At 36.8% G+C, this 20565-nt stretch overlaps 1 protein-coding gene across 1 annotated transcript; it reads left to right on the top strand.

The window, feature by feature from the left end:
• The first annotated feature begins 13197 nt into the window (after positions 1-13197).
• LOC113249599 (vomeronasal type-1 receptor 4-like) lies at positions 13198-13977 on the top strand. Its single transcript, XM_026491067.1, has one exon. The coding sequence runs from the start codon at positions 13198-13200 to the stop codon at positions 13975-13977; it is 780 nt and encodes a 259-aa protein (XP_026346852.1).
• The last annotated feature ends 6588 nt before the right edge of the window (positions 13978-20565 follow it).

The following is a 20565-nucleotide window of genomic DNA, read 5'->3' as shown; positions in this document are numbered from 1 at the left end:
TGAACATACAAAATAAATGACCAGATACATGGAATAAACATGTTTGAGGGGTGCCTGGGTGGTTCAGTAGATTGAGTGTCTGACTCTTGATTTAGGCTAGAGTCATGGGTCGAACCCCACATCAAATTCTGAGCTAAGTGGGGAGTTTGCTTGAGATTCTCTCTCTCCCTTTGCCCCTGTCCCTGCTCACACCCTCTCTCTCTCTCTCAAGTTAATAAATAAATCTTTACAAAAACGTTTTAGACTGTTGTACATGGATGGAGCCGTCTTTGACCTTTCCTAAAATAATTGTCAAATATTTATGCTCATGATTATTTGGATGCCCTTATTTTTTTAGAGATCTTCTCTAATGTGAAGTATCTGTCAGATAAATTACAGCAACTACACTTGCTGATTATGCTAGACTGTCTTCATCGGTCAAAAATATTTTATGTCTACACTGTTATATACTTTAAACCCAAACAATACATGAGTTTACTCTATGCTTCTGATTATATCTGATTTAATTATGGAGAGTGATGTAAGTGTAAATGTAACTATGTTCCCTTCACACAGTGAATACTAATCATGATTCCTCAAAACACGAATATTATATATTACAAATACTTTATGAAACCCACGTTGTTCTACATTGGATTTATTTGCATCACTGGAAGTATTTCTTCAATTTCCACTTCATTTTTATAGACATATTTTTTGTATCAATAGCAGAAATTTTTATCTGTGTAGTTTTGGACTTCTATTAAAATATTTAACAATTCCAGTGTATCACAGTATGACATACTAGAAAACCAAAAATCTTTTCTTGTAGACAGATAAAATCTCAATAAAATAATTATAAATATAAACGAATGATCTATTATACCTTGGCTAACTGAATTTAAATAAAAAAATCATTTAAAAAAACTATTACAAAGAGTAGAAAAAATGTATTTTAAGATTTTATTTATTTATTTGAGAGAGAGAGAGAGAGAGAAAGAGCATGAGTTGGGGGGGCTGTGGGAGAGGGAGAAGCAGATTCCCTGCTGAGCAGGGAGAATGATTTGAGTTTTGATCCTAGGACTCTGAGATCCTGAGCTGAGCCAAAGGCAGATGCTTAACCAACTGAGCCATCTGGGTGCCCAATAATTATAAATATTTTCAAACTAAGTAGTGTGCTCAAACAAATATAATTTGAATCTGCTGAGAAAAAAAATGAGAAGCGTAATGGTGAAAGTGCAGCTGCTTTCAGTATATGTGTGAGTGATAAATGACAGACCTCTGGGCTTCAAAGCTCCGTGGGAAAGAGAAAACTCTTAGTTGGAGCCAGAGAACAGAGATTTAAAGTAAAGAGAGATGGAAGTAAAACAGTTTAACTACATTCTTCTCATAATAGAAACAACTAATGCATGAGGACACTCGAACGTTGAAAGTAAAAAGGGACAAAAATTACAATAGGCTAATTGAGAGAAAGCTAAATTAACCAAATGTGAAATATGAGTCAAATACTTGCAGCTATAATGGAGAGGCTACTATAATAATGAAAGAAAAATGCTGGTGGTAAATCAATAGGGGTTGCATTAAATGTGTAGGGTGCCTTGGGTAGTCCAGACATTTTAACAATGTTTCTTTTTCCATTCCATGAATGTGGGATATTTTTCCATTTCTTTTTTTCTTCTTCATTTTCTTTCATAAGTATTCTACAATTTTCAAAGTACAGATCTTTTAACACTTTGGTTAGGTTTATTCCTAGGTACCTTATGGTTTTTGGTGCAATTGTCAGTGGGATCAATTCCTTGATTTCTTTTTCTGCTGCTTCATTATTGGTGTATAGAAACACAACAGATTTCTGTACATTGATTTTATATCCTGTGACTTTGCTGAATTCATGTATTAGTTTTAGCCATTGTTTGGTGGAGTTTTTCAGGTTTTCTACATGGAGTATCATGTTGTGTGTGAATACTGAGAGTTTGACTTCTTCCTTGTTGATTTGGATGCATTTTAGTTCTTTTTGTTGTCTGATTGCTGTGGGTAGGACTTCCTGTACTATGTCAAATTACTGTGGTGAGAGTGGACACCTGTGTCTTGTTCCTGACCAGAAGAGGAACAACTCGCAGTTTCTTCACATTGAGGATGATATTAGCTGTTGGTCTTTAGTATATTAACTTTATGATGTTGAGGTATGTTCCTTTTATCCGTACTTTGTGGAGGGTTTTTATCAAGAATGGACATGGACAGAATTAGAGTGTATTATGCTAAGTGAAATAAGTCAGAGAAAGACAAATACCATATAATTTCACTCATATGTAGAATTTAAGAAACAAAAGAGGTGAATATATGGGTTGTGGAGAAACAAAACTAAAAGAGAGAAGAAAACCCCATAAGTGACTTTTAATGATAGACAACAAACTGAGGGTTCATGGAGGGAGGTGGTTGGTGCATGGGCTAGATGGGTGATAGGTATTAAGGAGGGCATTTGTTGTGATGAGCACTGGGTAGTATATGTAACTGGTGAGTTACTGAATTCTATGCCTGAAACCAATATTGCACTGTATGGTAACTAACTAGAATTTAAATAAAAATTTGGGAAAAAATGATGAATGAAAGTTAAATTAACTTAGAAAAAATATCTGTCCTCACATTTTGTAGAATGAAAAGAGTAACTTCATAAAAGTTTAGTGCTTTTAGAATCTGGTAAACTTAACTGACCATTAATTTTATAGAGAGTGCTGTACAAATAAAGATGTTATACATGAACCTAGTGGTAGCTATGACTCAAACACCTATAATATACGCAGAAAACATAAAGAGAAAGACTCCAAGTACAACACAAAAGAAAATCATCAAACCACAAAAGAAGAGACCAAGAAAAGAAGGGAACAGAGAAGAACTGCAAAAACAACCAGAAAACAATGAACGAAACAGCCATAAGTACAGACCTATCAATACTTACCTTAAGTGTAAATGTACTAAATCCTCCAATCAAAAGATATGGGGTGCCTGAAGGATATGAAAAAACAAGTCCCATCTATATGCTGCCTATAAAAACTCACTTCAGACCTAATGACACAAATAGATTGAAAGTGAAAGGCAGGAAACATTTTCATATGCCATGTAAATGGAAATGAAAAAAAAAACAAAAACAAGGTAGGAATACTTATACCATACAAAATAGACTTCAAAACAAAGACTGTACAAAAAGACAAAGACAGGCACTCCATAAGGAAAAAAGGATCAATACAACATGAGGATACAACTGTAAGAATATGTACACATAGGAGCTCATAAATACTTAAACCAAAAATTAAAAGACTTAAAGGGAGAAAACAGCAGTAATAAGTCATAGTAGAGGAACATAACACCCGGTTACATCAATGGATGGATCATTCAGGCAGCATATCAGCAACGAAACAGTGGCTTTGAACGGCACATCAGACCAGATGGACTTAACTGATGTATACAGAATATTACATCCCAAAACAACAGAATACACATTCATTTCAACTGCAAGGAACATTCTCCAGAACAGATCACACTAGGACACAAAATAAGTCTCAATAAATTTAAAAAGATTAAATTCATATTGAGCATCTTTCCTGACCACAGCTGTATGAAAGTAGAAATCAGTTACAAGAAATAATTGGAAAAAGCACAGACATGGGGAAACTAAACAACATGTTACTAAACAAGAAATGGGTCAACCAAGAAATTGAAAAGAAAATTTGAAAATAAAAGGAGACAAATGTAAGTAAAACCTCAGTGATTCAAAACTTCGACATAGCAATTCTAAAACAGAAGTTTACAACAATATAGTCTAATCTCTAGAAGCAAACAAAAATCTCAATCTAATCTTACCCCTAAAGGAAGTAGAAAAAAGAACAAACAAGGCTTAAATCTAGTAGAAGGAGGAAATAGTAATGATTAAAGCATAAATATATGAAATAAATACTAAAAATAATAGAAAAAATAAATCTAAGAGCTGATTCTTTGACAATATAAACGAAATTGATAAACCAGAAGCTAGACTCATAAAGAAGCTAGACTCTATAGATTCAATGAAATACCTATGAAATAACCAATAACATTTTTCATAATACTGGAACTAATAATATAAAGATATGGTTGAACCACAAAAGATAGCCATAGAAATCTTGTTTTTTTAAATCCTTTCATTTACAGTTTACCTACTGGAATATTTTTTCTCCCACACGTTTTTGTGGCTAACTTCTTGTCATTCAGGTTTCACCTTATATAACACTTTTTCGGAGAAGTTTTGCCCTTGCAGATCAATCTATTTTCAGGCTTCTGCAATCCTATCACATGATTTTTTAGTTTTTAATTTAATTCCAGTTAGTTAACATATGGTGAGTGTTACATTAGTTTCATGTGTACAATATAGTGATTCAACAATTCCATACATCACCAGCTGCTTATAAAATCTTGAGTAAGAAGTATTAATTTGGAGGATTCATAATCCCAGATTTTTTTTTTAGAGGGGGAGGAGGGACAGAGGGAGAGAGAGAGAATCTCAAGCAAGCTCTATGCTCAGTGTGGAGCCTGAAGTGGGGCTTGATCTCATGACCCTATGATTATGACCTGAGCCAAAATTAATATTTGGATGTTTAACCAATGGAGCCACCCGGACTCCCCTCACAATCCCAGATTTTAGGATATGCTACTAAGTATGCTCTTGGCAGAAAAATAGACACATAGACCAGTGGAACAGAATAGAGTGCCCGCAACTGTAAGCTTGAGGCAAAAATATAAAATGGGGAAAAGAAAGTCTTTTCCATAAATCGTGTTGGGAAGCTGGTCAGCTACATGGAGAAAGAATGAAACTAGACTACTTTCTTACACCATGCACAAAAACAACCTCTCAAATGGATTAAAGATCTAACTGTGATACCTGAAACCATAAAAGAACTAGAAGAATTCAGAAGCAGTAATCTGTTTGTCATCAGCCATAGAAACATTTTTCTACATATGTCTCCTTGTCAACGGAAACAAAAGCAAAATTAAACTACACTAAAATAAAAAGCTTTTGCCCTGCAAAGAAAACAATCAACAAAACATGAGGACAACCTACTGAATGGGACAAGATATTGCATATGACATATCCAATAAAGTGTTAATGTCCAAAATATATAAAGAACTTAAGCAACTCAACACCAAAAAACCAAACCAAACCAAAACAACAGTCCAATTAAAAAATGGTCAGATGACCTGAATAGATATATTCCAAAGAAGACATCCAGATGGCTAGTAAACACATGAAAAGATCCTCAACATCATTCATCAACAGGGAAAAGCAAATTTTTAAAAATTTAACTTCTTTTAGCCCACATAGAGTACATCATTAGTCTCAGATGTAGTGTTCAACAATTTACCAGTTGAAATAACACCCAGTGCCATCACTTCATGTGATCTCCTTAATGCCCATCACCCAGTTACCCCGCCCCACCACCCACCTCCCCTCCAGCAACCCTCAGTTTGTTTCCTACACTCCAGAGTCTCTCATGGTTTTTCTACCTCACTGATGACTTCCCACTCTGTTTTCCCCCTTTCCCCTATAGGGAAATACAAAGGAAAATGAAAATGAGCTATCACCTCACACCTGTCATAATGGTTAAAAAAAACCCACAAGAAACAACAGGTGTTGGCAAGGATGTGGAGAAAAAGGAATCTTTCTTGCACTATTGATTGGAATGCAAACTGGTGCAGCCACTGTGGAGAACAGTATGGAAGTTTCTCAAAAAGTTAAGAATAAAACTTCCTTATGATCCTGTAATTCTACTGGGAAAGAGAAAGGAAATGAAAACACTAACTTGAAAAGCTATAGGCACCCGTGTGTTTACAGCAGCATTATATACAATAGCCAAGATATAGAAGCAAACTAAGTGTCCATCAGTACACAAATGGCTAAGGAAGATGTGGTGTGACATCCCTCTTCTTCTGGCTGCAGTGCTCCCCTACCAGGTTTCCGGATGCCCTTTTCCTCATCTCCTTCTGTCATTGCTAAAACTCACCTAGAAAGTAGGGCCCTTCCTGACCCCTCCTTTCAAAATGCAAATCCTCCTGCTTGCACAAGGAAATCTTTTGACATACACTTTTTTCCAATTTACTAAAGATTATGCTTCGTTCACTGAAAAAGTAGGAGCCCAATTAAAGCATTATATCTGTCTCATCTGTTCACTAATCTATGGCTTCCATCTGAATATTCCACCTTAAGGATGATGGTTGCCATGTGCGCTGTTGTTGACTTTTAAAACCTTGAGCACTTGGTACATAGTTGTCCAGTGATTAGTTGAGATAAGAGATGGTGCCTTTGGTCTGATGTTTTGGGGTCTGGTGCCTGTGTTATTAAAGAAAGGGTACACTGCAGGGATATGAGCAGGAAAGAACCTCTACCTTCCCACAGGTCACACGTTAGCATGGGACCAAACTCTGTAGGCCTCAATTGGAGAAACAGGAGCTAAGTGACCATGTTGATAATGTACAAAGAAATCTGAAGTCAGCACTTATCTCATTGGCCTGGGCCATACACCAATATCAGCTTCATTTTGTTTTTCAACCGGACTGGTTTATGACAAAATGTAATTTTTTAACAACTGTATTAATTCCAAAAAGAATAATAAAAACCACAGAGTAAATTGCTTTAATTATATAGTTACATTTGTTATACTTTTTATTCTGTATTAAGTATTGAATTGAATATTGAGCTTTGGTTTATTAACTGTGAGCACCAGCATTTTTATATATTTTAATTAAACCAATGTAGACTTAGACGCTCCAAATTGAGCTATCCGTAGAAGGATCCATAGAAGTCTCAGAAGAGAAAAATTACTCTCTGGATGGGTGTACTTTGACTAGAGCAATAAGACACCCTTGTTTTCTAGCAGCTGAAAACAATGAGCACTCTAAGTGTACTTAGTCCTCTGGCTTTGTAGAACAATCTAGAATCACTCATCACTTGAGGAAGAGATGTTTGTGACCGCAGGTGCTGACTTTAATTAAATACATTTCCAAGCTTATCAAGAGAATTTGTTGTAATTTGTGATTCCTCTGGACAAATCAAGAAGTTCGCTGTGCACAAACTGGTTTCCAGTCCTTGGGGATCCAGCAACGCGCCCCTCCTACAGCCCTGGATCCAGGTACCTGCACCCAGCTGCAGCCATCAGAGGTGTCCCCTGCACTGCTGAGGAGCTCAGATGAAGTAAGTCCTCTCCCTGTCTGCAGCTCTTGCTTGAAGGGAGAGACCTGGCCTTTTTTCCAAGGATTTGCTTCTTCATTTCCTTTTTTGTTTCAGATTCTTCTTATGCTAAGTCCTTTGTCTTTCACAGTAAGTCTCCTCTCTGTGGTCCTACTCCCACACTTAGCCATTTTTCCCCTTATCATTTCTTTGCTATTCCATTTCTGTCATCTCTTTCCTGTTACACTTTTTAGTCTTCTGTCCTCTTTCATTGCTGTTCATCTATAAATCTCATTGCTGTGATTGAAATTATTGAGTTTTTCTTTCACTTTGCAATCTTCAAACTCACCTTTTATATTGAAATGTGTTTTATTTTTAGTGTACCTTACTTTTTATGTTTGTTTATGCATTTACTAATCTTCCACCTCTGGGACTGTTCTCATCCGTTCTCATTTCTCTGACTTTATTTTGTGTCTTTAAAACTGCTTTAATTTCCTCTTGAATTTCCCCCTGCTTTTACTTTTATCTTCTAGTTTTGTGTCTCCATTCTTGTCTGTGCCTCTGTTTTATTAAATGCATATATTTTATTCCTTTCCGTCATTTCTTTACTTTCTTTAACATAGTTTCTATACTATTTTTCATTCTTCTATAATGCCCTTTCACATAAGACTAAGCACCTTTTCCTGTCATTCAAATGTGCTCTGCCTTACTCTTCCACATGTTCTAATTTTATAATAAACTTAAAAACTTTTAGTGAGTCTATTTTCACACTCATTTATTCCTGTATAGTTTTCTGTGTGTATCTTCTTAGTCTCTCTTTGCAAGTCTAATTTAAACATCATTTAAAATATTTTTATGGACCACTAAAGTAGCACACAATTCAGAAACTTTTAAAAACTTTATGAAAAGGTGCTGTAAAAATTTCAACTCATTCTGAACTTTATATATATATATAGTACTATATATATATAGTACTCTCTATAAAATATATCATTCCCACATTCAGATTTATAAAATAATATGAAGAATAAAAGCTGCTTTCTCTAAGGTGCATTTCTAGGTGTTTGCTTCCATGATTTTTACTTATCCAAGTTTGTATAAATATATATTGTGTTTATATTTTCTTCTCTTTTTCTTTTCTTACTAATTCAGTCTACTCCCTCCCATCCTCTGTTTCTGTTATTAGTGTCTTTTTTTTCTCTTTCTTTCATGCCCACTTCTCTTTTTTCCTCTTCTTTTTTTTTTCTCATCTCACAACTCTTTTTGCTGATTTGGAATTTTAATTTTCTTAAATGTTTTTATTATGTTATGTTAGTCACCATACAGTACATCATTAGTTTTTGATGTAAAGTTCCATGATCCATTGTTCTCTTTTAACACCCAGTGCACCATGCAATAAGTGCCCTCCTTAATATTCATCACCTGGCTAGCCTATTTCCCCACTCCCTCCCCTCTGAAGCCCTCAGTTTGTTTCCCAGAGTCCATAGTCTCTCCTGGTTCATTCCCCCTTCTGTTTACCCCCCTTCCTTCTTCCCTTCCTTCTCCTACTGATCTCCATGCTATTCCTTATGTTCCACAAATGAGTGAAACCATATGATAATTGTCTTACTCTGCTTGACTTATTTCTGGAGTTTTAATTTTTAATTCATTTTTCCTTTTGTTGCCACATATGGTAATAAATTCCTTTTTTTTGTTGTTTGTTAATTTTTTATTAGCTCTTTATTTTTGATTGCTTTGACACCCTGTTCCTCACACCTGTAAGTGATTTTGGATATATATATCATACCAGTTTATGTCTTCTTTGAGCTTTATAATTCTTGTTGATTATGTTGGTGAGGACATCCTTTTCCTCTCCTCTTTTATGTTGGGTCTGGGGCCTGCAAATTAAATCTCCAAAAGACAGATGAACAGGAGGAAAAAACCCCAAATTTGATTGTGGCCAATGGGAGCTCACAAAAGAGAAACTTGTAAATTATTAAAATTAGGGTCTTTTATACCTAATCTCAAATAGGAAGTGGAGTGAGGGTGAAGAGGATTATGAGATGAACAAGTAGGTTTCCAGGGGAAGAAAAGGGAGAAACAAAAAGTTTGTGATGACCATTGTCTATGCAGGTGTCAGTGGTATTTTTAATCCTTTTCATGGAGATAAAAACCACCCAGGGAGGGGATTTTTTTTAACACTCTCATTGCCAGAATTTCCTGCTTTCAGTGAAGTGAAGGAAGCTCCTAGAAGGCTTTTTTCCCTGCAACTGTTGAATCTCAAATGTCTTTAGTTTAAAATAATCTTTATCATAACTTTGAGAGTTTATGTGGTTCTCCACAATCCTATGTAAATGTTTTCATAGCAGTCTCCTACTCAGATCACTGATGCTTCTGGAAAATTATTCTTTTTTCTTGATTTCCTAAAGTTCCCCATCTCATGTCTTCTAATTTATTCTGACAGACATATATCCTAATAGTTTGTCTATTTCTTATTAAACTTTACCTTTCCCATAATCCTCTCTTTGCTTCTGTGCCTTTTTTATTTGTGCAATTTTCTTTAGCTGTTTGCCTGCCTTCACTACTGTTCTGTAGGGTTTTTTTTCTCTCTCTTTCCCCTCATTGTGTTTACCTGATTTCCCTGCTGGAATGACACTACCTCCATCCTCCTGTTCTTTCTAGTTTCACTTGTTCCTTCACATTTATTGTCCTTCTCTTTCCTTTTCCAATTCGGTTAACTGTCGTCCTCTGATCTTAATTCTCTTTCTCCTATATTTCCTTTCACCTCTTCCATTCATTTCCTCATTTCTTTTAACCATTCTCTCCACATAGTGCCTCATTTTTTTTGTTCATGTCTTGGCTCTTCATCATCCTCTGATCTGACAGACAAAATATAGAAAGGATTTGTCAAGTTCAATGCAACAAAAGGGTTTAGATTTTATTGAAAAATGCGTTTTCATTTCATTTCATAAATTTTACACTTTATTTAAATAATTTTAAATATTCATAAGAATTGACCTTTTATCATATTGTATATTCTGATTTATAAATGTCAAGGTAGTGCTACTTATTTCTGTCTTTCTTAACTTCTGTCAATTGAGTTATATAAAAGATCCATGAAATTTTTGCAGAAATTTGAGTTTATATCATAGTATCACTTTTTGTAAATCCATTATTTTCTAAAATTTCATTCTCTAGTCAAGGAAATAACTTGTAAAATCATAAGTTGCAGTACCTATTATACTATTTTTCTCTAGAGTTTTAATCTTTTTTTCAGTGTAGACCATTTTCATCAGTAAATGATAACAATCACTTTTTTTTGGTCTTTTGGAGTGCTTATTCTTTTTAAATTATTTACCACAGATCTTAAGAGATAAAATGCAATAAAAATTGGGACCTGATAGTTGGTACACTTCTGACATTTTTGACTAATAAATAATTATGTTGGGTTTCATAACATATTAGTTTGTTCTGTTCATATTAGGTAACTACCTTGCACAAAGTTAATAATTTCCTTCTTATTTAAAATACACTACAGAATTTTATTTTTATTATAAATGGATATTAAATGTATATGAATGTACTTTTCCCATTTACTGTGATAGTCAGGAGCCTTTTTTCTTTAGGATGTTAATATGGACAATTATGTTAACAGACTCCCTGAAGTTAAGACATCTTAGCATTTCTTGGTAAATCTAAACTCTTAACTTTACATTATTCTTCTTTATATCTTGGTGCATACAGTTTACAATTATTTAGATGTACCATTATGTATTTTATTGAGGTGAAATGAATATAACATAAAATTAACAATCCTAAAGTGTATTTTTCAGTGGCATTTATAACATTTGCAATGCTGTACATCCACCACTTTGTTAGGTTTCAAAATATTTCACCACCTGAAACACACAAGCAAACGTCATAGATACAGAAATCAGACTGGTAGTTGACAGAAGTGGAGAACTAGGGTGGGTGATATAGGTGAAGGGAGTCAAAGGTGTAAACTTCCAGTTCTGAAAAAATAAGTCATGAGGATGTTCTGGGCAACATGAACTCCAAAGTGAATGGTGCTGTATTGTGTATTTGAAAGTTGCTTGGAGTGTAGAATTTAAAAGTTGTTATTACAAGAAACAACATTGTAACTATGTGTGGTGATGGATGTTAAACTGACTTATCATGTTGATCATTTTGCAATATACACAAGTATCAAATTACTATGCTGTATATCTGTAACTAACATAATACTTCATATCTCAACAAAAATATGCAATACACCACCAGTTGAATATGAGATTTGGAGAGGATTTGTTGGTATTTTGAGAAGCGACAAGTTATGAAATAGTCATCAATAGGAGTGAGAATACTCAAGGAATACTCTTGAAAATTTAGTGGGGTTGTGAGGTGAGATGAAAGCTCACTGGAGCTTAGTGGTGAGGAATTTAATATAAGTTCACTTGATATGGTTATGTATTTTTCTCTAGCCTTGCTTATCTGAGTAGAATGATATATAAAGTAGGCAGACTATGTGTCTGTGTGTGAGGACCGTAGAAGCAGGAATAAAGTGAAGACATCACATGCTTTTGCAGGAAATGATTATAATCCTGGATCAAGGAAGTTTCGGCGAAGAGGAGAGATTGGGAGATCTTGTGGAGAGTAAAGAGATCAACGTTTTGCAGATCCAGGTGATCTCAAAGTAATTTTGGAGTCAGAGATTACATAAGCTATGCTGGAAATAGCAGGTAACAGGAGGATTAGATGCTTGGAAGTGACACATAATAAATTTACAATATTGGCAATGACAGACTGTAGTATGTGGGTAGGAGAGTGTGGGTTAAGTGGGGGAAGGCAGAGGCAGGAGTGTTGGAAGGAAGGAAATCACAAATGTGAGAGAGGCTGAGGATACTGGACAGGCCATTTATGTGGATCCTACAATAACCAAAAATATGACAGGAGGTGAATTGGGGAGTGTTGCAGTGAGTCAAGTGCTAGAAGGGGAGTGATTTGGGGTGAGTCGATTACCTCCACATGGACAGTGGTGGATGTAGCCTGATGAAAATTTGCTTCAAAGATGGGGTGATGAAGAATTATCTGAAAGTGCTGGGAATCAAAGAAGACATTCCAACCTTCAGGCCTGGTGATATAGGGGACAGGGGAGAGATCGATTTCATTACCTGAGAGAGATTCAAGAGAATCAGTGACTTTAGTGTAGAATAAAAAGATGTAGTGAATTTTCAAAACAGAACTGGAGGATGCAGTGTATTGACCAGGAGCTGATGTGATATTATGTACATTGGAAGGGTCTTGGAGTTGGGAAAGGAGTGTAGCAGGGTCAGGAATGGCATTTAAGGAGCCAGATGGTCATGTGCAACTCTAGGATTGGAGTCTTCTCCTGGTGAATGACTATAAGAAAAATGTGTGTCATGTACAATAGTAACGTAATTCTATGCATTGAAATACGAAATAATTTTTTATTATTCATGGCAGAAGATGGAAATTCATTCAAATATTTGAGGTGAATTTCATAACGTACACATAGAATATGAATGGAATCTGTATAAATCTGAAATATTGTTTTTAATGAAGAAAAACACTTCTTCAGATTCTTATTTCCTAGAATTGCAGTTAGGTGTTCCTAAAAAGCATGCTTTATCTCATCCATATTCCTTTGCAGTGACATCAATAATCCTTGAAATTTACCTCTAGAACTAATTCTTACTTTCCTGAATATTCTTACAGAGCATCTGCACAACCTCCTGCTGAGGATGATCTTACCTCATGGAGTCTCCATATGATCCCATTATTTCCATCAGGCTTACAGTCCATTTTGGGTTCCTTTTGAATCTGTGCAAGAGTGTATCAAAGTAAAGAGGCCAATGAATGTGATGGTTTCAGGTGATACTATTTTGGGAGTGTTCATTCTCTCTCAAGTTGGGATTGGTTTTATTGGAAACACATTGCTACTGGTGTTACTCACCAACACCTTCTTAGTCCAGCTACATACAAAGAAGCCTATAGATTTGATATTTATCCATTTGATTTTAGTGAATGTCATGACAATTCTTTTCAGTGGGATTCCAGAAGTAATGAATGCCTTTGGAGTAAGAAATTTTCTAGATGACATTGGTTGCAAGGTAGTGATGTACCTGTACAGAGTCACCCGAGGTCTTTCCCTCTGCACCACGTCTTTCCTCAGTATTTTTCAGGCCATCATTATTACTCCCAGCAACTCTAGGTGGGCATGGCTCAAACCCAAAATCTCCACATACATTTTTCCTGCCTTCTGTTCTTTCTGGATCATCAACATGCTGATCTACATCCGTGTCATCATGAGTACATGGGCCCCCTACAACACCACTGAGGTTAGACCAGTGTATTCTCTGACTTACTGTATTGGGAAGGATCCTGATCACCTTCAGTCAGCTATCTTTCTAGGGTCCATGGTCTTACGAGATTTCCTGTGTGTGTTCCTCATGGTCTGGACCAGTGTGTACATGGTAAAGTTTCTTTTCACACATCGCAAGAGACTCCAGCATGTCCACAGGACCAGCCTCAGCCCAAGACCCTCTCCTGAAACCAAGGCCACCCACACAATCCTGGCACTGGTGAGCTGCTTTGTTTTCTTTTACTGGAGTAATAGCTTCCTTACCATTTATGTAAGTCATAAACATAATATAAAAGGGCTAGAGAACATCACTATAATTCTCTCCCATTCTTATCCAGCAATTTGTCCTTTACTACTGATCAAAAATCATAACAAACTATTCTTTCTGAACTGTGCCTTTTCAAAGATGAGAAAATCCTCTCAACACACAGTTTCCCTCAACGCATGATGCCCTCACACACTTTTCTGATACAAAGGCCTCAATTAGAATTTTCCACCCTTAAGTTTGGGAAGGTCAAATTGTGATAGAGTGCTAAGAATTTTCCCTTTGGACATCTCTGAAACTATCCAGCTTCATGAACGTAGGAGATAAATGGCTAGTCTTGTGGAATAAAACATGTTTGAGGGAGTTACACCTGAATGGGCCAATCTTTGTCTTATAATGATTCTCAAAAATGCATTTTGATTTTTTTGCATTACCCTAATTTTAAGAGATCTTTCCTAATGTGACAGATTTATTCATTCAGTTACAGTAACTACACTTGCTGGATTATGCTAGACAGATCTCCCTTAGACCAAACGACTTGGTATCTGCACTATTTCATACTTTACAGCTTGGAGTCAATACATGAGTTGATCATATGATGTCAATTATATCTGGTTTAAGCATAAACAGTGATATGTGTAAATACAACCATGTTTCCCACATCTTATGAATAACACCCCAGAAACCATCCTCATATACTTTACGAAGCCCCACTTACTTCCTCTATGCACACCATTCAACGTATTTGCATCACTGGAGGTATTTCTTGTATAGTTCTGGTTTTTGAAGGCATGTGTTTTGTGTCAATAGCAAAATAAGTTTTCTTTGTAGATTTCTACTTTTAGAAAGAAATATGGAGCCATTCCCTTCTGTCACATTATGCTATGTCAGAAATCCTCAAAAATTCTTTTAGAAAAGAGCTAAAATTGTCAATAAAATATTTTAAAATATTTTTTCCCTAAGAACTATGCTCAAACAAGTAAAAGGGAGCAAACATCACAATGAAAGTGAAGCTGTCCTCAACACGTTAGTGTCTCTTACAGCACAGACCTCTGTGCCTCACAGCTTCTCAGAAAAGGGAAGACTGGGAATTGGAGCCAGAGAACAGAGAATGAATGATGAGGTTAGAAAAAAAAATTCAGCTACGTAAAAACCAGGAAGGCAGGAAGACACTCAAATTGAAAACAATTACTGTATGCAAATACTAATTTTTAAAAGCTAATGTGAGTATTTCTAAACTGTAAGACAAAAAGTGGGACTTGTGATGGAGAGGATACTACAATAAAGATAAAGGTTAAGACAACTGGGAACAAAAAGTTGCCCTAAAATTTTGGACCCTCAAAAGGATAACTTCAATATAAGAATACAAATTATAAAGAGAAGACAGCATGTCCATGATTTTAGTGGGGGATTCACACACATTTATTTCAGTAATTAATACCCTTATGGGGAAAAATTGTGCACTTAAAACATGTACCATGGATCAATGCAAATCAAAACCATAATGAGATACTTTACACCCACTAGATTGGCTAAAATAAAAAAGATTGATGATTACAAGGGTGAAGAGGATGTGGGGAAGTTGGAACCCTCTTACACCATGGGTGAGCTCATAAAATGGTGCAGTCACTTTGGAAAAGAGTTCAGAAGTTTCTCAAAAAGTTAAACATAGAATTAACTTACAGCCCAGCAATTCCACTCCCAAGGAATTGAAAAGAGTTCTCCAAACAAAAAGAGCTATATGTGAATATTCACAGCAGCATTATTCATAATATAAAAACATGGAAGCAACTGAAATGTCCACCTACCAATGAATGAATGAAAAGTTATGGTATAGTCATAGCATGGAATCATTCAGGAATAAAAAGAAAGGAAGGACTGATACATGGATGAACCATGAAAACATGCTAAATGGAAGAAGCAAATCCTTTTTCTTTTCTTTTCTTCTTTTCTTTTCTTTTCTTTTCTTTTCTTTTCTTTTCCTTTCCTTTCCTTTCCTTTCCTTTCCTTTTCTTTTTTCTTTTTTTCCTTTTTTCCTTTCTTTCTTTCTTTTTTTTTTTTTTTGAGAGAGAATGAATGCAGCAGGGACAGAAGGAGAGAGAGAATCTCAAGCAGACTCTGTGCTGAGTGCAGACCCAACATGAGGCTTGATCTCATGACCCTGAAATCATGAACTGAGCCAAAATCAAGAGTCAGACACTTTGCTGACTGAGCCACCTAGGCACCCCTGGAGGAAGCTAATCTTAAAAGACCACATAATGTATCATTCCACTCATATGAAGTGTCCAGAATAGGCAAACCCAGAGATAGAAAATAGATTAGTAGCTGGCTTGGGCTGTGGGCAGGAGTGGGTGGGGAAGGGAGCGGTGAAATGGGGAATGCTTCTACTGGGCACAGAGTTTCCTGTAGGGGTGATAAAAACATTCTAACATAGATTGTGGGGATGGTTTCACAGACCTGTAAATATACTAAAAACCACTGAATTGTACACTTTAATTTGCTGAATTATATGGTATGTAAATGATAGTTCAATAAAGCTATTATTTAAGGGGCGCCTGGGTGGCACAGCGGTTAGGCGTCTGCCTTTGGCTCAGGGTGTGATCCTGGCATTCTGGGATCGAGCCCCACATCAGGCTCCTCTGCTATGAGCCTGCTTCTTCTTCTCCCACTCCCACTGCTTGTGTTCCCTCTCTCGCTGGCTGTCTCTATCTCTGTCAAATAAATAAATAAAATCTTTAAAAAAAATAAAGCTATTATTTAAAAAAAGATACCTGTGATTGGACAACGTACCTAAAATTTTAATTTAAAGTACAAATTAGAAATTATTTTCAACCCTGTGTTAGGGAATATACATTTGTTCACATGTACATTTAGACCCTTTAGAAACTTGAAACATTGAGAAAGGTGACCTGAGTGAGGAGGGCATAAAAGTTCAAAAGAAATAAGCAGAAGTGTTTCTACACAGATTACATTCTCTGGCTTCTATGAAAATAAGGTAGAAGTTTAAAACAAGAGAAGAAAAGCTGCAACACTTTTGGAAATTATGAAATAGTTTTTTAACATAACTTAATTGATAAGAAAATGTAAGAGATTTGATTTGTTATGCATTCTTAAATACTAAAAGGCTACATAACAAAATTGAACAATGAAACTCTAGGTGTAAATGGAGGACAATTTATGACCCTAAAAGATAGGGAAGAAAAAGTCTAATAGTGTAATAAAATGAGGGTTCAAATTAAAGCAATATAAAAAATAAAAAGCAAAAAGGAGCAAATGTGGATAAATAAATTACACAAATAACAGAAGAAAATGAAACAAAAAAATTAAGAAAATGAGAAAGAAAAAGCCAAGCAATTTACCTTGACAAATATTATAGAGTAAGAGATTTCAAGTTGGAGCTAAGAAAAATACATATAATTCAATAAAGCTGAGCTGAGAAAGAGAATTCCCATGTAGATCAGTAAATCTATTGAAACAGTACTTTAAAAAGCTACATACAAGAGATTTCTGCTTCTGGCAATGTTGGAATATGTAATTTAGACAGCCCTCCTGTTGAAAACAACTACAAAAAATGGATAAATATAAGAAAGCCTGCTCTAGGTCAAGGAAGTAAAAGGGACCATGTAGAAAAAGTAGAGTCAGATTGAGGGCCCATAATTTGTGTTGTGTTAACCATGGAGATGTTTCCCAGTTACTGTAGAGATTCCAGGGAGAGAGATAGAGACTTTGCAGAGCTTTTAATAGTCTCACAAAACCAAGGAACCTAAAGCAGAGTCCAGGGCTCACACACAGGGAGCATGCCTGTTAATAACCCAAGCTTGGCTGGCTGCCCATAGCTGGAAAGATCATTACTCAGGAGACACATTTTGATTGGAAATGAATTTGAGCTTCATTCATGAAGCCAGCAAACTGGGGAGAAGGCAGATTCTTGTCCAAAAGTCAACTCTGAGGTTTCTGCTATTCCAGGGGTTCTTAAAGTGGTTTAGGGTAAGCAGTAAAGGGAGTGCAGTGGTCTGCAATGTTTCTCATTATCTCAGTGCTGGTGTTGGGGTGGGGGTGGGGTTGTGCTCCAGGTTCTGGTTCTTGTTTCCTGGTATCCAGGAATACCCTGTTCCTTCTGCACAGGAGGGCAAGGTCTACAGATGCACGAAGGGGGTTAGTAAAATAGTTCGTATGACCTAAAAACAGAAAAACATTTTTCTAAAAAAAAATTGCTAGGCTAATTAAAGAGCCTATGTGGGTTCAAACAGACTTGCTGGCTTCTGTGGCCTGGGAAGGTTCTGGTCCTTCAGTCCTCAAGGCTATTTGTCTATCTGCTACAGATCAAGGGACTAGGTCAGCAACTAAAGAGTGTGCTAACTTGAAGCAAGTAAACCCTTAGGACTGGCTGGAGTGCTTTACAAGCCCTAGGCAACCATCAAACAAGATATAAACCAGGCTTCTCAGGCACTGAGGTCAAGCATTGATTCCTCACTGTCTATTAAACAAGATTAACTTAAGTGTCAGAGTTCTTCACAGAAACGAACCTATAGGATACACACACACACACACACACACACACACACACACTTCTATAGATACACCAATAGATTTATTTTAAGGAATTACCTCACATGACTGTGAAAGGTTGTATGTCAGAAATATGTAGGGAAGGATGGCTATCCTCAAATTCAGGTAAGGTCTAATGTTGCAATCTTGAGTCCAAATTCCATATGATGCCTGGAAACTAGGTAGGATTTCCATGGTAAAGACTTGAGGTAGAATTTCTTCTTCTCGAAGGAACAAATTTTTGCATTTAAGGCCTTGAACTCATTGGATGAGGCCCGCCCTCAATATTGAAATAAATCTTCCTTACTTAATACCAACTTATTGTAGATGTTAAGTACATCTATAAAATACCATTACAACAACATCCAGACTAGTGTTCGACCAACCAACTGGGTCAAGTTACCCATAAAGTTTAACCATCACAGCATGGTTATGACAACCCTTAGCCATCTGCAAAGAGCAAATGTAAAGCCTCTCTGAGCAGATATCACCCAGAGCCTCAGATGACTTGTATGGTGTTTTATTTACCATGCTTAGCCTTTCAGGGAACATAACCTGAAAGAAAAAATGAGATCATTGATGGAATGAAAAAAAAAAAAAAAGACTGAACACATTCATGGGATACCAAATGATACACAAGTCATTCATAGAGTTCAAAATAACCATATTGCCCCTGGGGAGTTGAATTTAAAAGTCCAAAGTATGAACATGGCAGGAAAAAATGGAAATGGGAGGAGGAGTTAAAATGACAGAGGAGTAGGGGACTCTAATTTCATCTGGTCCCTGGAATTCAGCTTATACTTATTGAATCATTCTGAACACCTGTGAAAGCAACTGAACATCTGAGAAAAGAATTGCTGCAATTCTACAAATAGAGAGGTGACCTCTTTTTGCAAGGTGGGAGGTGCGGAGATGTGAATCTGAGGTGATATAATGGAGGATAAACCACAGGGGTGGGGGAAACCTCTGTAAGTTTGGTAGCAGAAAGTGTTATAAGCAGTGGAGCACAAAATCAGAACTTTTAGAAGTCTGCCTGAAAGGTGCTCAGGGGGCAAAGCCAGGCAGTATACCAGGTGGGACAGCATGGTCTCAGGATCCCCAAGGACACAAAAAGAATGGGTGTGCCTAAATGTGGCAGAGTTCCCAAGCATCAGAGAGGGAAAGCCAGCTGCAAACAGCTAGTCTGGATGCTGGCTTTCCACTCAGTTTTGCCATTAATTGCAAACCACTGTGTGGTCCAGTTGATGAGGGAACAGAAGGCAAGCTGAGGACAAAGCAGAAACTGACACCCTGCAACCCCCCCACCATGGGATGTATGTGACATTCCTCAGGCACTCCTGGATGCCCTAAAGGACCAAGAAATAGTTAACCTATAGAGACCACAATCCTGTAAGACCTGACTCTCCCTCAGTTTACAAATGTCTTATCGATCTACAAGAACAAAGCATGTCTATCAGTAACCTAGCTTCCAGAAGGAGATGTAGATACAATTAAATGTCCTCACAATCTGCAGCCTCCCGGGCGTTCCCAACTATCTTCATGTTAATGCCCTACTAGAGGGGTAAACAACCTTAACTGGACAATGGCAAGACCCCTGGTATCCTGTGAGTCTTCTTTACCATATGAAAGTACTCTCTTGAAACCTCACTTTTCTTTACCTCCCTCAACCCCATAGTATATAATCAGCCACCCCTCCCAACCCCAGTGTAGCAGCTCTTTCTGCCCATGGGTCCTGTCCCTGTGCTTTAATAAACCACCATTTTGCACCAAAGACATCTCAAGAATTCTTTCTTGGTCGTCGGCCCTGGACTCCACCCTACTGAACCTCATCTATATCCCGCAACCTCATTATATGGCATCCAACATGGGGTTTTGAGTGTTTACAACTGGACTCTGAGGTTCAGTGCAAAATTGGTGAGTACTTTCTCTCCTCTTCTTTACTCTCATTCCCGGGGCTCTTCAAGAAGTAGGGTCTAATTCGAACACTTTCATGTCAACTACTCAGGCTGCAGTCCTCTAGCCCATGGATACTCTATGGGGAGGAGAGAGCCTGCCTTTTGGCCTGAAGTTAGTACCCTGGTCAGGATGCTAATAAGACCCAGAAACTTGATGCCCTGTCTTACTGCTGTCTTTATACAAAGCCATCATCTTGGGCAGGGGTAGCCACCTAAGTGACTAGCATGGCTGCCAATCTTAAGACTCCTGTGTGAGATTTCCTCCTGA

The sequence above is a fragment of the Ursus arctos genome, unplaced genomic scaffold, assembly GCF_023065955.2.
Source record: "Ursus arctos isolate Adak ecotype North America unplaced genomic scaffold, UrsArc2.0 scaffold_5, whole genome shotgun sequence".
Lineage (NCBI taxonomy): Eukaryota > Metazoa > Chordata > Mammalia > Carnivora > Ursidae > Ursus > Ursus arctos.
This window is presented reverse-complemented; position numbering and strand designations above follow the sequence as displayed.

Coding starts and splice junctions, on each gene's coding strand:
- LOC113249599 (XM_026491067.1), top strand. CDS start 13,198: ATGACAATTCTTTTCAGTGGGATTCCAGAAGTAATGAATGCCTTTGGA.